Source organism: Danio aesculapii, chromosome 5, assembly GCF_903798145.1.
Source record: "Danio aesculapii chromosome 5, fDanAes4.1, whole genome shotgun sequence".
In the NCBI taxonomy this organism is placed as follows: Eukaryota; Metazoa; Chordata; class Actinopteri; order Cypriniformes; family Danionidae; genus Danio; species Danio aesculapii.
Window position 1 is genome coordinate 34,320,556 of NC_079439.1, and position 25,760 is coordinate 34,346,315.

At 36.0% G+C, this 25,760-nt stretch overlaps 1 protein-coding gene across 2 annotated transcripts; it reads right to left on the minus strand.

Moving 5' to 3' along the window:
* Positions 1 to 25,522, minus strand: glipr2 (GLI pathogenesis-related 2). 2 transcript variants are annotated; one of them, XM_056458025.1, is made up of 13 exons: positions 25,227 to 25,522; positions 23,036 to 23,062; positions 7,863 to 8,072; positions 6,130 to 6,207; positions 5,853 to 6,035; positions 5,478 to 5,606; positions 5,033 to 5,242; positions 4,693 to 4,770; positions 4,437 to 4,619; positions 3,920 to 4,054; positions 1,846 to 2,064; positions 1,683 to 1,760; positions 1 to 1,549 (listed from the first exon to the last, which is right to left on the minus strand). In XM_056458025.1, the coding sequence occupies exons 2-13, from the start codon at positions 23,040 to 23,042 to the stop codon at positions 1,389 to 1,391; spliced, it is 1,671 nt and encodes a 556-aa protein (XP_056314000.1). In that variant the 5' UTR covers positions 23,043 to 23,062; positions 25,227 to 25,522; the 3' UTR covers positions 1 to 1,388. The 2 variants fall into 2 exon arrangements, with proteins under 2 accessions (XP_056314000.1, XP_056313999.1); XM_056458024.1 differs by having other exon boundaries at positions 5,033 to 5,245; positions 25,227 to 25,520.
* Between the last annotated feature and the right edge of the window lie 238 nt (positions 25,523 to 25,760).

Below are 25,760 nucleotides of genomic sequence, written 5' to 3' on the forward strand. Positions count from 1 at the left end.
TAAAATAAAACTGCACAATTTTATGTGAGGGTTTGGGTAGGGAGACAGAATATAGAGTCTTTACAGTATAAAAATCATTATATGGGAAATCAAAGTACAAGTTTCTCTCTCTCTTTCTGTGTGTATAGGAAAGTGGTCAAATAACTTTCAGTAGCATTATTTCTCAGACTTTTTTGAATTCCTCCATTCTAAAAAAGACTACATATACTGTGCATTTATCCATTCTTCACTTTCATTCTGCTTTATTTATTAAATTTACAATATATTCCATGAAAATTTTGTGAAATGCTTGGAGAATCTTATTTTTCTCCCCTAATTCCTATTTTCAGGTTTGTTGTACAGTAACACGGATGCTTTAAAATATAATTTATCTTCCCTTTTGCGTTTAATCTCTATTAGCACTGTTTGGTGAAAAGTTTCAGTGTATTATGTTAAATTGCAAAAATTACTTTTAAAATTATCACTGAATTCTAAATTGTTTTTATTAAAGCAGCACATTGTAATACATGTAATCAATATATTTTAATGTTTTATTATGATTTATCACCTCATCTTTCTATACATTTTGAGTCACTTCTCATTAAAACATTTCCAATATCATGCACTGTAAAACCCAATAAGTTAAGGTAACCCAAACCATTTGAGGAAACCGATTGCTACAAACCCTTTTAGTTCAAAAACTATTCTAAATATGTACTATGAACTTAATCCATTTGAGAAAACGAAGAAATTTTGAGCACAGTAAACCCCAATAAATGAAGAGAACTCAAACCAACTGAGTGCTGTAAAACCCAGTAAGTTAAGGCAACTCAAACTGTTTGAGGAAACCGATAGCTACAAACCATTTGAGTTGAAAAAACTAATCTATATGAGTACTGTGAACTTACTCCATTTAAGTAATGCGGTATTTAATTAACTCATTACCTTCAACATTGAGTTCAAAACTCTGTTCAAATGAGTAGAATTAACTTTCAGTTAACTAAAAATTTTGAGTTAACTACACTCATTTCATTTGATAAAGTTGACTGTTGGGTTTTACAGTGTGCAAATCAATAGCAGGTGTACGTGATTGCTTATTACGGTAAAGGAAAGAATACCCCCTTAGCAAATAATATGCATATAAATGCACCAGAACCTTTAAAGAAGCATATACTGTATATATTCAATGGTGCAGGTGACATTTGTGAACTGATGTTTATGTATATGATATGTATAAGGATGACAAACATACTGTTAACTTATGAATATATTCCCATGTATTCTGCCCTACAAATGCAAAGTGCTGTAACTATGCAAACACTAAACCTGAGATAAATGCCTTTAAAAAATGTATACACAAGGCAGTAAAGCAAGATGCAAGATTTTCTTAATTTTTCTTATTCAGCAGGTCACCTTCCAGAAGGTCTGACATTATCCTGGAAGAAGCCAGGGTTGGTTATGTTTCCAGAAGGTTTGTAAAAGGCCACAGTAATGAACATGCCCTTTCCATCTGATCCCAGGCCAACACCAACCTGCTCCGAAGACCTCCAGATCATCTGGGTAAAGTTTCCTGTACACATATAAAAGTTATTTTGTGATCTAAATTTTATGCAAAATTAACATAAAAACTTCCTATACATTTAATGACAGTACAGTTTTAACCGATCACCACCCTAAACTGACATGAGTGAATAAAAACCAACCAGTTTCTTTCTGAAATCCAGGAATGGCAAAGTTGTACTTCACATTATCCTTGTACCAGTTTTCAGCAACCTCTTTTCCTATAGTTAAATGATGATCAGTGTTTCTACAAACATTATCATTATACTGTGTGCTATAGACCCATCTGCAGAATAACCAATTTACCTGTTGGAGGAACCACACTGGAAGTCCATTTGTAAGACAAAGTCTCTCCGTAACCTTTTCTGCTGTTCTGTAGGGCACCAATGCTGACCAGATGTGCTGCCCAATCCTGAGCCTCTTTACTGAGGACAGGGCACAGAGAGAGAGGCTTTGCCCCATGCTGTCGTCTGTAATCATTTACAGCTTCAAGGAGAGACTGACGAAACTGGGACAAGCTCTCACCTTCATCCCAAGAAATAAAGAACAGTTACATTGGAAAGATTGATGAGCTGAAAGTATAGTTGTGGTCTTTTTAATGCACTCTTTTAGACATCCTATGGTGCTGCAGAATGAAAGCAATGAGTTTGACTGATGTCTTTATGTTTTAAAGCCAATCTTAGAGGGAGCATGTCAAACTAATTATGAATTACTGGTTAATTTCTAATTAAAACTAATAATAGCATGAGTAAGGATATGTTGACAATTTGGAAGTCTCATTCTTGAATTTATGAGTGTGCCTCACACAGGTGAGTGGGTTGAACAAAGCAGCTGTGGAAACACTTTTCTCTCTATATGCACCAGACACTTTTCTTAAAGGGCTAAGCAAGGACTTATTTAACCTTAAATACCTTATTTCCACAATGTCCTGCACAATATTCCTCTGTACTACATGAAGTGTATAGTCGTTACATGTATAGTTAACTGTTTATAGTATACTGTATGCATAGTTAGATTACTGCTCCAGTACAGTGGGTACAGAAAGTATTCAGACCCTCTTTGAATGTGTAAAAGCATTTCAAGGATGATCAGAAGAAATATACAGCACCTGAGATAAATATATGAGTGTCACAGCAAAGGGTCTGAATACTTAGGGCCATGTGATATTTCACATTTTCTTTTTTATTAAATCTGAAAAAATGTCAACAATTCAGTATTTGTCTGTTGATATAGGGTGCTGTGTGTTCATTAATGAGGGTAAAAATCAACTTAAATGATTTTAGCAAATGGCTCCAATATAACAAAGAGTGAAAAACTTAAGGGGTCTGAATACAAATTTATTACAAATAAAAAACCTGAAAAATCACATGTACATAAGTATTGACAGCCTTTGCTGTGAAGCTCCAAATTGAGCTCAGGTACATTCTGTTTCCACTATAAAAGGACCCAGGGTTGACAGTGCATGTCAAAGCACAAACCAAGCATGAAGACAATAGAAATGTCTGTAGACGTCCGAGAGAAGAACCTTACTGAAGGACAACCATCTGTGCAGCAATTCTCTGGTCTAATGAGACTAAAATTGATCTCTTTGGAGTGAATGCCAGGCATTACGTTTGGAGAAAACCAGGCACCGCTCATCACCAGGCTAATACCATCCCTACAGTGAAGCATGGTGGTGGCAGCATCATGCTGTGGGGATGTTTTTCAGCAGCAGGAACTGGAAGACTAGTCAGGATAGAGGGAGAGATGAATGCAGCAATGTACAGAGACATCCTGAACAAAAACCTGCTTCAGAGTGCTCTTGAACTCAGACTGGGGCGACAGTTCATCTTACAGCAGGACAATGACCCAAAGCACACTGCCAAAATATCAGTGGAGTGGCTTCATAACAACTCTGTGAATGTCCTTGAGTGGCCCAGCGAGAGCCCAGACTTAAATCCTATTGAACATCACTGGAGAGATCTGAAAATGGCTTCCCATCCCACCTGATAGAGCTTGAGAGGTACTGCAAAGAGGAATGGGCAAAAATTTCCAAAGACAAGTGTGCCAAGCTTGTGGCATCATATTAAAAAAGACTTGAGGCTGTAATTGCTGCCAAAGGTGAATCGACAAAGTACTGAGCAAAGGCTGTGAATACTTCTGTACATGTGATTTTTTGAAAGGTTTTTTATTTGTAATAAATTTTCAATAATTAAAAAATCACATTTTTCACATTGGTATTATGGGGTTTTGTGTGTAGAATTTTGAGGAAATAAATGAATTTAATCCATTGTGGAATAAGGCTGTAACATTAAAAAATGTGGAAAAAGTCAAGCGCTATGAATACTTTCTGGATGCATTATACTTTCTGTACCTACTGTATATACATTTGAGTGCTTACTTGAGTGCTTGCTCTCTGAGCTGCTGCTCTGTGGAGAACGAGTCTTCAGTGGTGCTGGTCCAAAACTGTGAGATGACGAAGGTAACAGGTTGGACGTAATGCTAAGAGCACCAAGAGCTTGTCCAACTTTGTCCACTAAACACCAAAATTAAATATGTTAAAATTACCGGGAATATCATTCAAACATCAAGTATCACAGTCACCAGCGATCCAGCCTGTGCAGAGGGGAGGGGGGGGGGGGATTGTGGGCAATAGACAGCAAGACCTGCTGGCAACGGGGTTTGCTGCCCAAAGCAGTAACACTATTATGCTGGCATTTCCTGTCCCCTGTTCACCAACCTAGTCCCCAGCTTGAGTTTCATTTCAATCATGCATAGATTTCAGCGATCTGCACAGGCTGGATCGCTGGTGTCTGTGACACATAGACTGCCTGACCAAAAAATATTAATATTTTGTCACACGTTCATTCTAAAGTAAACTCTATACAATTTTACATAGAAAGCCCCTGTAGACTCACCAGGTGGGGTGGCTTTGAGTTCTACTTTGGAGCCCCCCGGTAGGACATTTCTCTCAAAATAACCTGCATTTGTGATGTTTCCTCCTGGAAGGTACTGTCCCACCACAAAACTTGTGTTTCCATCAGTGGCCAGTCCAACTCCCAACTCTTTTGAATCCTTCCACACCACCTGTGTGAAGTGACCTGGAAAAATAACCAGATGTGAGTACAGAAACCAGAACTAACCCCACCCCAGAGTGTTTACACAAACATTCACCGGTTTTAGAGGTGAATCCAGGCCTGCTGAAGTTGTACTCTTTAATTTCATTGTACCAGCTTTCCACTGCCTCACGTCCTGTATGAATTAACAAACGTGTGATGGTAAAAACATGCAAACTAAAGCATGACACAATTAAACCAAACAAAAAAAAATAAAATAAATAATTGCAAACTAAAAAATAATAGCAAACTAAATCAATGACTTAATGCTCATTTTAAAATAAAAAAGTACATTCTCTGTATTATGCAAAATACTTCTAAGATGGCTGACAGAGAGGTGAACAAATGAAACATTAGTAAATGTTTTCGATACAGTCGAGCTGTCACTAAACTCTGACCTGTGAGCTTTTTGTTAGCGGAGTTATAAGCGTAATACACATTTTCTCCATGGTCTCCGTTGCTCTGCATGAGAGTCCTGATTGACAGCAGATGCTCCGCCCACTTTTGTGCGGAGCGGCTCAGGTTTATGTTTATGGTGAGGGGTGGAGCTCCATGATGTTTCCGATATGCATTGTGGGTCTGCAAGAACTCTGCCTCAAAACTGTTGTCTGCTAAAATTTAACAAAAAGGATTTTTATTGCAATAAAAAATGCAACAAAGGGTGCACATGCTCTGCCATATAGAATGAAAACTGCATTTAGATAAATGTACTGAAAGGTGAGATTTAAAAAAAAGTCAAAGACAGTGTTATGGATCTTTGCCTTTGTGCAAAGAACAAGGATGTATAATAAAAATTTCCGTTTGATAAATCGTTATATTTTTGAGGTGCCTTTCCCAATTTACCTTTTAAGCTGTTTTGCACATGAGGCTCTCCTTTGCCCCCTGGTGGTGGTTTTTCAGCAATTTGAGGCACTGAGGGCACTTTGTTTGAATGAATGCCTGATGAACCATGAGCTTGTTCCACTTTGTGAGCTGAATATTGCCAGATATCAAATATTTACTATAGTTAACAGCTTTTCATCAACTCCTCTGTCTTTTACAATATTCACAATTCAAATATAACATTTAAACTATAATTTATCATTGCTATTACTTATTTCATGATAACAATTTATTAAAGTTAATAAGTTAATTATTATTAATTTAATATTATTAATAATATATACAGGAAAATACAGATTGAAAACAATGAAGTAATTCACTAGAAAGTGTACTCACTTGTACCAGTGGGCTTATGATCTAGTTTAGAGCCTGTCGGCAGGACATTTTTTTCAAAATAACCTGCATTTGAGATATTTCCAGCGGGAAGGTACTGACCCACGACAAAAATTGCGTTCCCATCAGTGGCCAGTCCAACTCCCAACTCTTTTGTGTCCTTCCACACCACCTGTGTGAAGTGACCTGGAGAAACCACTAGGAGTCAGTGTTGTAAAGGAGACGCGTAAAAACCAAACGTTTAACCCACACAGAATGCGTTGGCTGCTTGTACATTCACCTGTTTTGGAGCTGAATCCAGGCCTACTGAAGTTGTAGTCTTTAATTTCACTGTACCAGCCGTCCACTGCCTCATGTCCTGTAAAAAGTTGAGGGAAAGGTATGTAACCTACTGTTTCCACATATAAAACAACACAGATGCTTTATATAATTTGTTTATTGTATTTATAGTACATATGAAATCCCACAACAGATTATAAAATCTTGTAAAGTATGTTGTGCATTTTTGTCTTTGTCTGCTGTATTGTATTGTGCAGTAGGTCTAGCCATGAAATCAAACTTAAAGTTTTTGTTTAGCTTTAAATATGAAAATTTGAGTCTTATATGGTTATTAATATAATACATGTAGAAGATGTGTGCATTCAAAACTTGGAGTCTCTCAATTTCGCCAGTATGGATCAATGATTTTGATGACATCCCCCTGCATTTCAACTTAAGATTTTTTTGTCCAGTTTAACACACTGGCTCTCGCTCTACATTATGAAGAGAGAGCCATGCTGTGGCTGAAATTGGTCACTTGTTCACTCTTCTCAATATGGAGAATGGTACACGGTGCACTATATACTATAGGAATAACACTGTGGGGGGGAGTGGTTTGATACCATTTTTTTGTGAATAACAAGTTGACACAACATGTTGACCATACCATGATGGCAAACATTTCTGTGTATCTGTAGTCAAATATGGCATACATCTCTATGATTATTGTCTTGTAAAAACAAACAGATCCAAATTGGACCCAAAACTCAGATTTTGAGTGTTCATGGTATGACGGTCGTTGTGAAACAGTGATAAAGAATAAACATTGTTGGTGGGTTCGATTCAGAAGGGCTCATCCCTATGCCCCAATCCTTTCGTAGAGTCCTTCTGAAGGCATTAGGGCAGTTTCTCAACCATGTTTCTGGAGGACCACAAAGTCTGCATGGTTTGGATGTCTCCTTTGTCTGTCACACACATTACAGGTTTTTGAGACTCTGCTAATGAACTGATGATCTGAATCAGGTGTGTTTGGTTAAGGAGACATGAGCTGCGTCCCAAATGGCACACTATACACTATGCACTCATGCACTATGTACTTATGCACTTACACACTCAACAACATAGTATATGTATGTAGTGTCGTCCCAAATGGAACACTAGTGTTTTTTTACTAAGCGGAAATTCAAACATTTTCCCTGATGACGTTTGACGGTTGCCAAATCAGTGAAATAAATCACCACCCTACTGAAAAAACTAGCTTAAACCAGCCTAGGCTGATTGGCTTGTTTTAGCTGGTCGACCAGCCTGGTTTTAGAGGGGTTTTGGCCATTTCCAGGCTGGATTCCAGCCATTTCCAGCCTGGTCTTAGCTGACCAGGCTGGAAAATGACCAGCTAAAACCAGCTTGACCACCTAGCCAGGCTAAGAGCCCAGCCAAAACCACCCATGTCCAGCTGAAACCAGGCTGGTCAAGCTGGTTTTAGCTGGATTTAGCTGGTCATTTTCCAGCCTGACCAGCTAAGACCACGTATAGTTTTCAGTGTGAACGCACTTCTTACACTATTTATACTACAAAATGGCGTAGAATAGTGCATAAGTATGCGATTTGGGACGCATTTATGGAAAATGTACAGGGCTGGTGGTCCTCCAGGAACGTGGTTGAAAAAACACTGGATTAGGTCATAGGGATGAGCCCTTCTCAATTGAGTGTAGTTTTTGACTGAATGCGCTATTTGACTGCAAGTAGTAAACTGACCTGTGAGTTTTTTGTTCGCTGAACTCCAAGCATAATACAGATTTTCTCCGTAGTCCTTGTTGCTGTGTTTGAGTGTTTTGGTTGAAAGCAGATGCTCCGCCCACTGCTGTGCAGAGCGGCACAGGTTTTTGTTAATGGTGAGGGGTGGAGCTCCATGCTGTTTGCGGTAGGCATTGTGCACCTGTAGGAACTCGGCCTCAAAACTGCTGCCTGCAGAGAAGAGCACAGAGATTTACACAAAGGTATATATTGTATAAATATTTTTTTTTGATCACACTTAAAGGGATAGTACACCTTAAATTTATTTGTCATAATTTGCTCACTATCCACAATCCAAAACTGTTTGAATTCGTTGTGATGTTTTGTTATAAAGCAGCAACCGTTGGCTCCAATTTAGAATCCCTTCAGGGTGAAAATTATTAAATAAAATTTTTTAGCTGAACTATCCCTTTAATTATGGTGGCTTGAAAAGCCAGCATACTGTTATCTATCTTAAACTTATTATTATGGTGGCTTGAAAAGCCAGCATACTGTTATCTATCTTAAACTTATTATTATGGTGGCTTGAAAAGCCAGCATACTGTTATCTATCTTAAACTTATTCTTCTTCTTCTTCTTCTTCTTCTTCTTCTTCTTCTTCTTCTTCTTATTCTTCTGAGACTAATTTCTAAGTGTATCTCCTCCTAGGCCTTTCAAGCTACATACTTCAAACTTTCGTCAAACCTTCAAACTGGTCTGACTCGGGTTGCTATATCTTTTCTAACTGATCCGACCTTGGGTTTTCCGAAAAACGACCCAGAAAAATCCTAAAAGTCCCATTGACTTAACATTGGGTCAAACTTTGTGAGCTCATAACTCTGCATGAGACTGTCCTACAGACTTCTAACTGGACTCATTTAACTCAGTCTAGCCAGCAGCCAATAACTGATGACTTTTTAACTTACTAGCCACTCCCTAGCAACCACTTACAGCACCCTAGCAACTGTCCCATAGACTTCCATTGTAAAAGACTCCCATTGACTTAACATTTGATCAACCTTTGTGAGCTTATAACTCTTCATCAGACTGTCCTACAGACTAGAGTCTGGCCTCATTCAACTCAGTCTAGCCAGCAGCCAATCACTGATTACCTTTAAACTTACTAGCCACTCCCTAGCAACCAATTTCAGCACCCTAGCAACTGTCCCAGAGACTGTGACTAGCTATTCTAACACACGCTAACAGTTTTAACATCCTACTGACATGCTAATCTTGCTAGAAAGGTGCTAGCAACACGATAGTGACATGCTAGTCATGCTAGTAACATGCTAATTCATGCTAGAATCATGCTAACAACATGCTAATTCATGCTAGAAACAAGCGGATTCATGCTAGAATCATGCTAGTAACATGCTAGTTACATGTTAATTAATGCTAGAATCATGCTAGTTACATGCTAATTCATGCTAGAAACATGCTAATTCATGCTAGAATCATGCTAACAACATGCTAATTCATGCTAGAAACATGCTAGTAACATGCTAATTCATGCTAGAAACATGCTAGTAACATGCTAGTAACATGCTAATTCATGCTAGAAACATGCTAGTAACATGCTAATTCTTGCTAGAATCATGCTAGTAACATGCTAATCCATGCTAGAATCATGCTAGTAACATGCTAATTCATGCTAGAATCATGCTAGTAACATGCTAATTCATGCTAGAATCATGCTAATAACATGCTAATTCATGCTAGAATCATGCTAGTAACATGCTAATTCGTGCTAAAATCATGCTAGTAACATGCTAATTCATGCTAGAAACATGCTAGTAACATGCTAATTCATGCTAGAATCATGCTAGTAACCAGTGGTGGGAGTAACGAATTACAACTACTCACGTTACTGTAATTAAGTACATTTTTGGGGTAATTGTACTTTCATGAGTATATTTTTAAGTCAGTAATTTTACTTGTACTTGAGTACAAATTAAGCTGAATAATGTAATTCGTTACTTTTAAATTCACAATTCGTTACAGAGTACTGTAAATAAATAAATATTTTAACCACTGACTTCGGTAGCCAATAAAAAAAGCTCATCTTAACGGACCAATGAAAAGCCTGGTACATTATTTGAGCCGAAAAACAAGCTGCAGATTTACGTGAGCTGAGCAGTGATGGTATTGTTACGAAGTTATTGTTCTACACATGGAGATTCAAGACACCAACCGTTCTGCGGTTTCTGATGGTTTGTTTCGCGCTATTAGATTAATAGCAAAGTTTCTCCAAAACTTGTAAGTGAAGTGATATTAAAGTTTAACGTTTAAACCAGGCTATTCAATTGGTGAACTTGGCCCGCGAGACAATTTGTTCCGGCCCTCCAAATAGTGTGACCAAGACATCAAAAACAAAATTTGTTGTTCAGTTGAAAAACGGCTGCTTTATTTAGGAAGTGACATGCGTCGTTCAGCACGAGCTGCATTTGAAGGCTGCGCAGACAGAGCCTGATTCACCTGACAAAAAAAGCAAGTGGCGCGAGCAGCCGAAAACATTTGGATAATTTGTTAATTACGGTTAATTCATCGTAAAGACTTCTCGGCGCCGCGTTTCTGTCGCACGGAAAAAACCTGCAGCAACTAAAAGATATGCTACCTGTGCGCTAGTTTAAAGATCCGAGTTTAAACCAAGGCTAATATTTACGCACACTGGATTAACTATAGCAGCGGGCCGTTCACATATCGTGTCTTTTCCGCACACAAGTTCGTTATATAAGAACATTTGCCAATATGCGCGTGCAAGCGGACCTCACACCTTCCAGACACACCGATTAGAAAACGTTTCACACCGTAGCGTGGCTTTCAGTGCAATGTAAACAAAAGATATGTTAAACGAATTATTGCAAATTATTAAAATGATTATGTATGTCTGAACGCAGATGATAACAACAGTTTACTTGAATACTGACCTAATATAAAGCTTAAACTTACATTAGACGTGATAACCGTGAAACCATTATTCTCAAGAATCGTACAAACAAAATCTACAATTGTTGCATCCATAATTGTTATGCAATTCACATAACATATGAATGTACACATGTATGAATGTAGAAGAAGCCTACTTAAGCAATGCACTGCTTTTGTTGTGCTTTAAAATACAGCATTTGATTGTTTTCCTATTGTACAATGCACTAAATGATATTTCAAAATACAATATATTAACATTTTAATGTTGAAAAAGTTAATGTGGGTGTCTTAAAGAGCAAAAATAGTATACAGCATGTGGGCTCTTATATGCTGTTGTGTAATCACTCATATTGCAAGTCATATCTCTCCGGCCCCTCATTTGGGATGCTTTTCATGAACTGTCCCCCATGACAAACTAATTGAATAGCCCTGATTTAAACTTTGCCTCAAGTTGGAAAAGGCGTTGTCGACGTTTGCTGCATTTTTTTCTTAATCATATCGTCTTTTGATCATATGAGATAAGAGGCATCATTTGAAACTGTAAAGAATCTATTTTTATTTGTGTATATTGCTAATGTGTATTGTAAAATGTGTTTTAGTGTCTGGATCTTGTCTGATTCAGCAATTACGGATCAATAAATACCACCAGCAAAAAAGTAATTTGTACTCTGAGTACTTTTTTTAAAGAGTAATTTGTACTTTTACTCAAGCACTTTTTAACCCCAGTACTTTTACTTGTAATTGAGTATAATTTTAGCAATGTAACAGTACTTGTAATTGAGTACAAATTTGTTGTACTCTTACCACCACTGCTAGTAACATGCTAATTTATGCTAGAATCATGCTAGTAACATGCTAATTCATGCTAGAAACATGCTAGTAACATGCTAATTCATGCTAGAATCATGCTAGTAACATGCTAATTCATGCTAGAATCATGCTAGTAACATGCTAATTCATGCTAGAATCATGCTAGTAACATGCTAATTCATGCTAGAATCATGCTAGAATCATGCTAATTCATGCTAGAATCATGCTAGTAACATGCTAATTCATGCTAGAATCATGCTAGTAACATGCTAATTCATGCTAGAATCATGCTAGTAACATGCTAATTCATGCTAGAAATTATGCTAATAACATGCTAATTTATGCTAGAATCATGCTAGTAACATGCTAATTCATGCTAGAATCATGCTAGTTACATGCTAATTTATGCTAGAATCATGCTAGTAACATGCTAATTCATGCTAGAATCATGCTAGTAACATGCTAATTCATGCTAGAATCATGCTAGTAACATGCTAGTAACATGCTAGAATCATGCTAGTAACATGCTAATTCATGCTAGAATCATGCTAATAACATGCTAATTCATGCTAGAATCATGCTAGTAACATGCTAATTCATGCTAGAAACATGCTAGTAACATGCTAATTCATGCTAGAATCATGCTAGTAACATGCTAATTCATGCTAGAATCATGCTAGTAACATGCTAGATCATGCTAGAAACATGCTAGTAACATGCTAATTCATGCTAGAATCATGCTAGTAATATGCTAATTCATGCTAGAATCATGCTAGTAACATGCTAATTCATGCTAGAAACATGCTAGTTACATGCTAATCCATGCTAGAATCATGCTAGTAACATGCTAATTTATGCTAGAATCATGCTAGTAACATGCTAATTCATGCTAGAATCATGCTAGTAACATGCTAGAATCATGCTAATAACATGCTAATTCATGCTAGAATCATGCTAGTAACATGCTAATTCATGCTAGAAACATGCTAGTAACATGCTAATTCATGCTAGAATCATGCTAGTAACATGCTAATTCATGCTAGAATCATGCTAATAACATGCTAATTCATGCTAGAAACATGCTAATTCATGCTAGAAGCATGCTAATAACATGCTAAATCATGCTAGAAACATGCTAGTAACATGCTAATTCATGCTAGAAACATGCTAGTTACATGCTAATTCATGCTAGAATCATGCTAGTAACATGCTAATTCATGCTAGAAACATGCTAGTAACATGCTAACTCATGCTAGAAACATGCTAGTAATATGCTAATTCATGCTAGAATCATGCTAATTCATGCTAGAAACATGCTAGTAACATGCTAATTCATGCTAGAATCATGCTAGTTACATGCTAATTTATGTTAGAATCATGCTAGTTACTTGCTAATTCAGGCTAGTAACATGCTAAATCAGACTCGGCTTTTCAAGCCACCATAAAGTTTGTCCTCAAACTTTAATATCTAGTTAGGCTGGCTTGTCAAAGCCAACCTACTGAAATCCTTTCTAAACTTATTATTATTATTTTTTTTTTTATTCTTCTGAGACTAAATTTGCAAGACTATCTCCTCCTAGAGCTTTCGAGCTATGACCACCAAACTCGCACCAGACCTCCAAACTATTCTGACTCGCGTTGCTATATCTTTTCCGACTGATCCGACTTTCGGTTTTCCGAAAAACGTCCCGGGACCACCGGAAAAATCCCATAGACTTAACATAGGATCAAACTTTGTGAGCTCATAACTCTGCGTCAGACTGTCGCACAGACTTCTAACTGGGCTCATTTAACTCAGATTATCAATCTGCCAATGACTGATCACCTTTAAACTTTCTAGCCACACCCTAGCAACCACTTTTGGACCCTAGAAACTGTCCCATAGACTTCCATTGCAAAAGACTGCCATTGACTTAACATTGAATCAACTCTGAGAGCTCAAAACTCTGCATCAGACTGTCATACAGACTTATGGCTAAGCTCATTTAACTCAGACTACCACACTGCCAATCACTGATGAGCTTTTAACTTCCTAGCCACACCCTAACTACCAGATACTGCACCCTAGCAACAACTGTCCCATAGACTTCCATTGCAAAAGACTGTCATTGACTTAACATTAGATCAAACTTTGTTACCTCATAGCTTTTCATCAGACTGTCATACTTATGGGTGAGCTTTATCTATCTATCTATCTATCTATCTATCTATCTATCTATCTATCTATCTATCTATCTATCTATCTATCTATCTATCTATCTATCTATCTATCTATCTATCTATCTATCTATCTATCTATCTATCTATCTATCTATAAACTGTTTTTATCTATCTATCTATCTATCTATCTATCTATCTATCTATCTATCTATCTATCTATCTATCTATCTATCTATCTATCTATCTATCTATCTATCTATCTATCTATCTATCTATCCTTTTTCAAACTGTTTTATCTATCTATCTATCTATCTATCTATCTATCTATCTATCTATCTATCTATCTATCTATCTATCTATCTATCTATCTATCTATCTATCTATCTATCTATCTATCTATCTATAAACTGTTTTTATCTATCTATCTATCTATCTATCTATCTATCTATCTATCTATCTATCTATCTATCTATCTATCTATCTATCTATCTATCTGTCTATCCTTTTTCAAACTGTTTTATCTATCTATCTATCTATCTATCTATCTATCTATCTATCTATCTATCTATCTATCTATCTATCTATCTATCTATCTATCTATCTATCTATCTATCTATCTATCTATCTATCTATCAACTGTTTTTATCTATCTATCTATCTATCTATCTATCTATCTATCTATCTATCTATCTATCTATCTATCTATCTATCTATCTATCTATCTATCTATCTATCTATCTATCTATCTATTAACTGTTTTTATCTATCTATCTATCTATCTATCTATCTATCTATCTATCTATCTATCTATCTATCTATCTATCTAAGAACATGCTAATTCATGCTAGAGTCATGCTAATAACATGCTAATTCATGCTAGAACGATGCTAATTCATGCTAGAACGATGCTAGTAACATGCTAATTCATGCTAGAATCATGCTAGTAACATGCTAGTTCATACTAGAATCATGCTAGTAACATGCTAACTCATGCTAAAACGATGCTAATTAATGCTAGAATCATGCTAGTAACATGCTAATTCATGCTAGAATCATGCTAGTAACATGCTAATTCATGCTAGAATCATGCTAGTAACATGCTAATTCATGCTAGAATTATGCTAGTTACATGCTAATTCGTGGTAGAACGATGCTAATTCATGCTAGAATCATGCTAGTAACATGCTAATTCATGCTAGAATCATGCTAGAACAATGCTAATTCATGCTAGAATCATGCTAATAACATGCTAATTCATGCTAGAATCATGCTAGTAACATGCTAGTTCATGCTAGAATCATGCTAGTAACATGCTAATTCATGCTAGAATCATGCTAATTCATGCTAGAATCATGCTAGTAACATGCTAATTCATGCTAGAATCATGCTAGTAACATGCTAATTCATGCTAGAATCATGCTAGTAACATGCTAATTCATGCTAAAACTATGCTAATTTATGCTAGAATCATGCTAGTAACATGCTAATGCATGCTAGAATCATGCTAGTAACATGCTAATTCATGCTAGAATCATGCTAGTAACATGCTAATTCATGGTAGAATCATGCTAGTAACATGCTAATTCATGCTAGAATCATGCTAGTAACATGCTAATTCATGCTAGTAACATGCTAATTCATGGTAGAATCATGCTAGTTACATGCTAATTCATGCTAGAATCATGCTAGTAACGTGCTAATTCATGCTAGAATCATGCTAGTAACATGCTAATTCATGCTAGAATCATGCTAGTAACATGCTAATTCATGCTAGAATCATGCTAATAACATGCTAATTCATGCTAGAACCATGCTAGTAACATGCTAATTCATGCTAGAATCATGCTAGTAACATGCTAATTCATGCTAGAACCATGCTAATAACATGCTAATTCGTGCTAGAATCATGCTAGAAACATGCTAATTCGTGCTAGAATGATGCTAATAACATGTTAATTTGTGCTAGAATCATGCTAGTAACATGCTAATTCATGCTAGAATCATGCTAGTAGCATGCTAATTCATGCTAGAACCATGCTAGTAACATGCTAATTCATGCTAGAATCATGCTAGTAACATGCTAATTCATGCTAGAACCATGCTAATAACATGCTAATTCGTGCTAGAATCATGCTAGAAACATGCTAATTCGTGCTAGAATGATGCTAATAACATGTTAATTCGTGCTAGAATCATGCTAGTAACATGCTAATTCATGCTAGAATCATGCTAGTAGCATGCTAATTCATGCTAGAATCATGCTAGTAACATGCTAATTTATGCTAAAGTCATGCTAAAAACATGCTAATTCATGCTAGAATCATGCTAGTAGCATGCTAATTCATGCTAGAATCATGCTAGTAACATGCTAATTTATGCTAAAGTCATGCTAAAAACATGCTAATTTATGCTAGAATCATGCTAGTAACATGCTAATGCATGCTAGAATCATGCTAGTAACATGCTAATTCATGCTAGAATCATGCTAGTAACATGCTAATTCATGGTAGAATCATGCTAGTAACATGCTAATTCATGCTAGAATCATGCTAGTAACATGCTAATTCATGCTAGTAACATGCTAATTCATGGTAGAATCATGCTAGTTACATGCTAATTCATGCTAGAATCATGCTAGTAACGTGCTAATTCATGCTAGAATCATGCTAGTAACATGCTAATTCATGCTAGAATCATGCTAGTAACATGCTAATTCATGCTAGAATCATGCTAATAACATGCTAATTCATGCTAGAACCATGCTAGTAACATGCTAATTCATGCTAGAATCATGCTAGTAACATGCTAATTCATGCTAGAATCATGCTAATAACATGCTAATTCGTGCTAGAATCATGCTAGAAACATGCTAATTCGTGCTAGAATGATGCTAATAACATGTTAATTTGTGCTAGAATCATGCTAGTAACATGCTAATTCATGCTAGAATCATGCTAGTAGCATGCTAATTCATGCTAGAACCATGCTAGTAACATGCTAATTCATGCTAGAATCATGCTAGTAACATGCTAATTCATGCTAGAACCATGCTAATAACATGCTAATTCGTGCTAGAATCATGCTAGAAACATGCTAATTCGTGCTAGAATGATGCTAATAACATGTTAATTCGTGCTAGAATCATGCTAGTAACATGCTAATTCATGCTAGAATCATGCTAGTAGCATGCTAATTCATGCTAGAATCATGCTAGTAACATGCTAATTTATGCTAAAGTCATGCTAAAAACATGCTAATTCATGCTAGAATCAGGCTAATAACATGCTAATTCATCTATCTAACCTTTTTCAAACTATTTTATCTATCTATCTATCTATCTATCTATCTATCTATCTATCTATCTATCTATCTATCTATCTATCTATCTATCTATCTATCTATCTATCTATCTATCTATCTATCTATCTATTTTAAATATATACATTTTAAAACTGTTTAAACTAAATAAACTATTACCAAGGCTTTGTCAAGCCAGCCTCAAAGTTTGTCCTCAAACTTTAATAATCTAGTTATTCTTCTTCTTCTTCTTCTTCTTCTTATTCTTCTGAGACTAATTTCTAAGTGTATCTCCTCCTAGGCCTTTCAAGCTACATACTTCAAACTTTCGTCAAACCTTCAAACTGGTCTGACTCGGGTTGCTATATCTTTTCTAACTGATCCGACCTTGGGTTTTCCGAAAAACGACCCAGAAAAAACCCAAAAGTCCCATTGACTTAACATTGGATCAACCTTTGTGAGCTCATAACTCTGCATCAGACTGTCCTACAGACTAGAGTCTGGCCTCATTCAACTCAGTCTAGCCAGCAGCCAATCACTGATTACCTTTAAACTTACTAGCCACTCCCTAGCAACCAATTTCAGCACCCTAGCAACTGTCCCATAGACTGTGACTAGCTATTCTAACACACGCTAACAGTTTTAACATCCTACTGACATGCTAATCTTGCTAGAAAGGTGCTAGCAACACGATAGTGACATGCTAGTCATGCTAGTAACATGCTAATTCATGCTAGAATCATGCTAACAACATGCTAATTCATGCTAGAAACAAGCTGATTCATGCTAGAATCATGCTAGTAACATGCTAGTTACATGCTAATTAATGCTAGAATCATGCTAGTTACATGCTAATTCATGCTAGAATCATGCTAACAACATGCTAATTCATGCTAGAATCATGCTAACAACATGCTAATTCATGCTAGAAACATGCTAGTAACATGCTAATTCATGCTAGAAACATGCTAGTAACATGCTAGAATCATGCTAGTAACATGCTAATTCATGCTAGTAACATGCTAATTCATGCTAGAATCATGCTAGTAACATGCTAATCCATGCTAGAATCATGCTAATAACATGCTAATTCATGCTAGAAACATGCTAGTAACATGCTAATTCATGCTAGAAACAAGCTGATTCATGCTAGAATCATGCTAGTAACATGCTAGTTACAAGCTAATTAATGCTAGAATCATGCTAGTTACATGCTAATTCATGCTAGAAACATGCTAATTCATGCTAGAATCATGCTAACAACATGCTTATTCATGCTAGAAACATGCTAGTAACATGCTAATTCATGCTAGAAACATGCTAGTAACATGCTAGAATCATGCTAGTAACATGCTAATTCATGCTAGTAACATGCTAATTCATGCTAGAATCATGCTAGTAACATGCTAATCCATGCTAGAATCATGCTAGTAACATGCTAATTCATGCTAGAATCATGCTAGTAACATGTTAATTCATGCTAGAATCATGCTAGTAACATGCTAATTCATGCTAGAATCATGCTAGTAACATGCTAATTCATGCTAGAAACATGCTAGTAACATGCTAATTCATGCTAGAATCATGCTAGTAACATGCTAATTCATGCTAGAATCATGCTAATAACATGCTAATTAATGCTAGAAACATGCTAATTCATGGTAGAATCATGCTAATAACATGCTAATTCATGCTAGAAACATGCTAGTAACATGCTAATTCATGCTAGAATCATGCTAGTTACATGCTAATCCATGCTAGAATCATGCTAGTAACATGCTAATTCATGCTAGAATCATGCTAGTAACATGCTAATTCATGCTAGAATCATGCTAGTAACATGCTAATTCATGCTAGAATCATGCTAATAACATGCTAATTCATGCTAGAATCATGCTAATAACATGCTAATTCATGCTAGAAACATGCTAGTAACATGCTAATTCATGCTAGAAACATGCTAGTAACATGCTAATTCATGCTAGAATCATGCTAGTAACATGCTAATTCATGCTAGAATCATGCTAATAACATGCTAATTCATGCTAGAATCATGCTAATAACATGCTAATTCATGCTAGAAACATGCTAGTAACATGCTAATTCATGCTAGAAACATGCTAGTAACATGCTAATTCATGCTAGATACATGCTAGTAACATGCTAATTCATGCTAGAATCATGCTAATTCATGCTAGAAACATGCTAGTAACATGCTAATTCATGCTAGAATCATGCTAGTAACATGCTAATTCATGCTAGAAACATGCTAGTAACATGCTAACTCATGCTAGAAACATGCTAGTAACATGCTAATTCATGCTAGAATCATGCTAATTCATGCTAGAAACATGCTAGTAACATGCTAATTCGTGCTAGAAACATGTTAGTAACATGCTAATTCATGCTAGAATCATGCTAGTTACATGCTAATTTATGTTAGAATCATGCTAGTTACTTGCTAATTCATGCTAGTAACATGCTAATTCAGACTCGGCTTTTCAAGCCACCATAAAGTTTGTCCTCAAACTTTAATATCTAGTTATTCTTCTTCTTCTTCTTCTTCTTCTTATTCTTCTGAGACTAATTTCTAAGTGTATCTCCTCCTAGGCCTTTCAAGCTACATACTTCAAACTTTCGTCAAACCTTCAAACTGGTCTGACTCGGGTTGCTATATCTTTTCTAACTGATCCGACCTTGGGTTTTCCGAAAAACGACCCAGAAAAAACCCAAAAGTCCCATTGACTTAACATTGGGTCAAACTTTGTGAGCTCATAACTCTGCATCAGACTGTCCTACAGACTTCTAACTGGACTCATTTAACTCAGTCTAGCCAGCAGCCAATAACTGATGACTTTTTAACTTACTAGCCACTCCCTAGCAACCACTTACAGCACCCTAGCAACTGTCCCATAGACTTCCATTGTAAAAGACTCCCATTGACTTAACATTGGATCAACCTTTGTGAGCTCATAACTCTGCATCAGACTGTCCTACAGACTAGAGTCTGGCCTCATTCAACTCAGTCTAGCCAGCAGCCAATCACTGATTACCTTTAAACTTACTAGCCACTCCCTAGCAACCAATTTCAGCACCCTAGCAACTGTCCCAGAGACTGTGACTAGCTATTCTAACACACGCTAACAGTTTTAACATCCTACTGACATGCTAATCTTGCTAGAAAGGTGCTAGCAACACGATAGTGACATGCTAGTCATGCTAGTAACATGCTAATTCATGCTAGAATCATGCTAACAACATGCTAATTCATGCTAGAAACAAGCTGACTCATGCTAGAATCATGCTAGTAACATGCTAGTTACATGCTAATTAATGCTAGAATCATGCTAGTTACATGCTAATTCATGCTAGAAACATGCTAATTCATGCTAGAATCATGCTAACAACATGCTAATTCATGCTAGAAACATGCTAATAACATGCTAATTCATGCTAGAAACATGCTAGTAACATGCTAGAATCATGCTAGTAACATGCTAATTCATGCTAGAATCATGCTAATAACATGCGAATTCATGCTAGAATCATGCTAGTAACATGCTAATTCATGCTAGAATCATGCTAGTAACATGCTAATTCATGCTAGAAACATGCTAGTAACATGCAAATTCATGCTAGAATCATGCTAGTAACATGCTAATTCATGCTAGAAACATGCTAGTAACATGCTAATTCATGCTAGAAACATGCTAGTAACATGCTAATTCATGCTAGAATCATGCTAGTAACATGCTAATTCATGCTAGAAACATGCTAGTAACGTGCTATTTCATGCTAGAATCATGCTAGTAACATGCTAATTCATGCTAGAAACATGCTAGTAACATGCTAATTCATGCTAGAAACATGCTAATTCATGCTAGAAACATGCTAATTCATGCTAGAATCAGGCTAATAACATGCTAATTCATGCTAGAAACATGCTAGTAACATGCTAATTAATGCTAGAAACATGCTAGTAACATGCTAATTCATGCTAGAATCATGCTAGTAACATGCTAATTCATGCTAGAAACATGCTAGTAACATGCTAATTCATGCTAGAATCATGCTAGTAACATGCTAATTCATGCTAGAATCATGCTAATAACATGCTAATTCATGCTAGAAACATGCTAGTAACATGCTAATTCATGCTAGAATCATGCTAGTTACATGCTAATCCATGCTAGAATCATGCTAGTAACATGCTAATTCATGCTAGAATCATGCTAGTAACATGCTAATTCATGCTAGAATCATGCTAGTAACATGCTAATTCATGCTAGAATCATGCTAATAACATGCTAATTCATGCTAGAATCATGCTAGTAACATGCTAATTCATGCTAGAATCATGCTAGTAACATGCTAATTCATGCTAGAAACATGCTAATTCATGCTAGAATCATGCTAGTAACATGCTAATTCATGCTAGAATCATGTTAATAACATGCTAATTCATGCTAGAAACATGCTAATTCATGCTAGAATCATGCTAATAACATGCTAAATCATGCTAGAAACATGCTAGTAACATGCTAATTCGTGCTAGAAACATGCTAGTAACATGCTAATTCATGCTAGAATCATGCTAGTAACATGCTAATTCATGCTAGAATCATGCTAGTAACATGCTAATTCATGCTAGAATCATGCTAATAACATGCTAATTCATGCTAGAAACATGCTAATTCATGCTAGAATCATGCTAATAACATGCTAGTAACATGCTAATTCATGCTAGAAACATGCTAGTAACATGCTAATTCATGCTAGAATCATGCTAGTAACATGCTAATTCATGCTAGAAACATGCTAGTAACATGCTAACTCATGCTACAAACATGCTAGTAACATGCTAATTCATGCTAGAATCATGCTAATTCATGCTAGAAACATGCTAGTAACATGCTAACTCATGCTAGAATCATGCTAGTTACATGCTAATTTATGTTAGAATCATGCTAGTTACTTGCTAATTCATGCTAGTAACATGCTAATTCAGACTCGGCTTTTCAAGCCACCATAAAGTTTGTCCTCAAACTTTAATATCTAGTTACACTTAGTGTTCATAATTAGGTCTGTGCAACAAAACTGGAATATTGGAAAAATAAAAATGCCCAAAATAGCCCAAAACTAACCCAGTGGCCATAACCTAAATATCAAAACTCTAAATATGCTAATCCGTTTCCAATCTATTTTATTTGTAAAATGTGTACAATTTTGATTTCATTCTTTCATTTTCCTTTCACTTATTCCCTTTATTAATTAGGGGTTTCCACAGCGGACCTCAACTTATCCAGCATATGTTTACGCAGCAGATGCCCTTCCAGCTGCAACCCATCACTGGGAAACACCCATACATTCTCATTCACACACATAAACTACAGCCAATTTAGCTTACTCAATTCACCAATAGCGCATGTCTTTGGATTGTGGGGGAAACCCGGCCACCTGGAGGAAACCCATGTGAACAGGGAGAACATGCAAACTCCACACAGAAATGCCAACTGACCCAGCCGAGGCTCGAATCAGTGATCTTTTTGCTGTGAGGCGATCGTGCTACCCACTGCACCACTGTGCAGCCCAAATTTGACTTAAAATTCCTAATTATTTATTTCTAGTAATCATATACACATTCTCTTTTCCTAAATAAGTTCACTAGTGCTCAGATGCTGTCTGCCAGTGCCAAAGTAATAATCTAGCCCAGTTCTGTAATTGTTATAAAATACCTGAAATGTTTTATTCGTACACAATGTATGCAACATGTTAACATTTAACCTCAACATGCAACCATGATAAAACTGTTTTGAGACAATTTGGCAACCCTAACAAATATGACTGATTTAAAATGTCAAAACAAATATTAGAACTGGATAAATGCTGCTAAGTTGTTAATTAAGCAGAAAAGGTTAAGCAACAAAAAAACATTAAATTAAGAAGTTGTCTAGACTCACCCGCCATGCATGTAGTTATGTGAGAGACTGCAAAACAAACACATAAACGTGGCAGTTACTTAAACCACAGTAATAATTTTCACAGAAATGAACGTCACAGCAGAATACCTGAACCACTCCCATTGTGTCTGTGGAATAGAGAGCAGCACAAAAGGGGCTGAAATGCTGTCATGTTGCTTTTAATGGTATTAAACAAAATCTAGTGCATCTATTAATGCAGGCACATGTTTTCAAATGTCTTTTATAGGCATGGGAAGAGAACCGTTTTCAAGGTATACAGCGGTTTGGAAAAATCAAGGTTTAAAAACAGTCCAAATTTAATGCTATACAGTTCCTGTGGTATATGTCAGATTTTTTTTGTAGATTTTTAGGACAACAGTATCTCCAGCAGTAAAGATATCAAAAGATGCCTCTTTAAATTGCAAAGAAATCTGTGTTTTTGAAACTAATGAAGACAGCAGAAGCCAATGATTTATTTAAATTATTTAGCCTGACATGTTTACTGTTTCAAAATATTATAAATGTTTCTAAAACTAAAATATATTGTGTTCAAAGGGGTAAAAATTTTTTGTATTTTAACCCAGACATTTAAAAAATATATATTTTAAAGCAGTAATCACAATACCGTCAAACCGTGATATTTTTACCCAAGGTTTCATACCGTCAGAATCTTACACTTGCCCATATTTAAGAACATTCAGTTAATAGAAGTATGCTCCGTTAACTTCGCAATACCCCAAGGACCAAGTCTCCTAATATGGCTTAAAATACACCATAGCATCATCACATTTTCACAAGGACATGACATGATATAGCATAGATTTAAAGTGTCAATATACAATTAATAGGATAGTTCACTTAGAAAATGAATAACACCATTTACTCTCCCTCATGTAGTTTTAAGCATTTATGAGTTTTCATTTCCTGTTGAACACAAAACAATGTAAATAATCCCAGCAATCAGCATTATAAAATATATAAAAAACATCCTTTGTGTTCAACAGAAGAAGAAACTCAAATAGGTTTTGAAAAGTGAAGAGAAATGATGACAGAATTTTCATTGAGTGAACTATTCCTTTAATATCATACAGTATTTAATTACATTTACATTTGCTTTTACATAGATATTTTCCTGAAAAGCAACTCTGTAGACTATAATAGTAAGTGTCAAGTGCCAGTGTTGGCACATGCCATACATTTAAAGTGTTGAGACAAAATAAATGCCTCGATCTCTTCATTCAGAAGAAGGAGGTGTGTTACTCTCATCATACATGCTGGCACATACAGTGATATAGCGCTTCAATTAATTAGAAATGACAAAAAATGTGTATGTGTATGTATATGTATATATATATATATATATATATATATATATATATATATATATATATATATATATATATATATATATATATATATATACTTTGTGAATGTTCTAAAAAAGCAGAGTCATAACGTGTTCCCTGTTACTCTAGCAGATGGTCTGGAATGTAGACCAGTTTGTTTTACCCTTTAACTGAATATAACCTTTAACTATAATAAGCATTGACGCAAAGATAAGGTTTCAATTCATTATTTTGTGAGTAGGTGCCAATTTGTGTACATGTGACAGGAAACTTTGCTGTTCCTGTTTAGTCAGTCAGTGAAAAAGCAAATACTGTTGCAAGACTATGGTTATTACTGTGACACACTTGGACAATACTCTTCTTGCAGGACAGCTACACTCGGCATCTGCATGATACAGTATGGCTTGTCATTTACATATCAGTTGAGATGAAAATGAAGTCGAAATGAAAACATTCAAACCGCACTTAACAAAATGCCTTAAAGCGATGAGCATGTTTGTATTTGTCTGTTTTTCTTAAGTCTGATCTGTTTACTAAAGCAAAACCGGTTTGATGGGACATCCTTATAATTACTTTGCATATACCGAATACTTTTAGAAAATACTGTGAAAACACAACTGATGTCTAAGAAGATAGTCTGTGCTAGTCTGAATGTCCTTTACAATACAGATAACAAATGTTAAGCTAAATGCTCTTTTGGTATTTAAGTAATTAGATATTACACTACTAGATGCAAGTCTTAGACTGTGCAATTATTTAAAAACGTGTCAGGTAACAGTAACATTACTGACATTAGGTACTCATGTTGACACATATCCAATGTAGTCTTAAAAATACACACATACCTGTCCTGTAGGTTGCTCAAGGCAGGAATTTGTCTTTCTTTAAGAGCTGTCTGCTAACTCTCTCTGTCTTGAACAGTAGCTGTGAAATCTCCGTACTATATATCTGTCAAGTGATGCAACGCCCACTAGACCAGGGAAGTGCATTCTGATGGTACTACACTCACGCATTTTCATGCTTGGTTTCCTCCTAAATAGACACACACACAAACACACACATACACTCATAATCACAAATTAATTGAATTCTGTTAAGTACAGTACGACAAAGCTCTGACTTGTTCAGTCATGTGATATTTCATGCCTTCAGTTCATGTTCACTCCTGCTATCTCGGCTGTTCAGTGTTGTCCCTGCCCTTACATGTTGCGATAGCACTTCCTTTCTTATTTTGCGGTTACTTTTTTGGTTCCTTTTGTCCCCCACAGTGAGTAGTTATAATGCACACCACAGTTTCTCAGTCAAATGCAGGTCGTTTTGTTCAGGTTGATTTTGTTTTATTAAGGTCATAAAAATTTAAGCAGCCCTGTGATGGACTG

Coding starts and splice junctions, on each gene's coding strand:
- glipr2 (XM_056458024.1), bottom strand. Junction 5,607..5,852: donor TCATAAGCCCACTGGTACAA/GTGAGTACACTT, acceptor GGCAATATTCAG/CTCACAAAGTGGAACAAGCT. Junction 5,246..5,477: donor TGTGCAAAACAGCTTAAAAG/GTAAATTGGGAA, acceptor GTTAAATTTTAG/CAGACAACAGTTTTGAGGCA.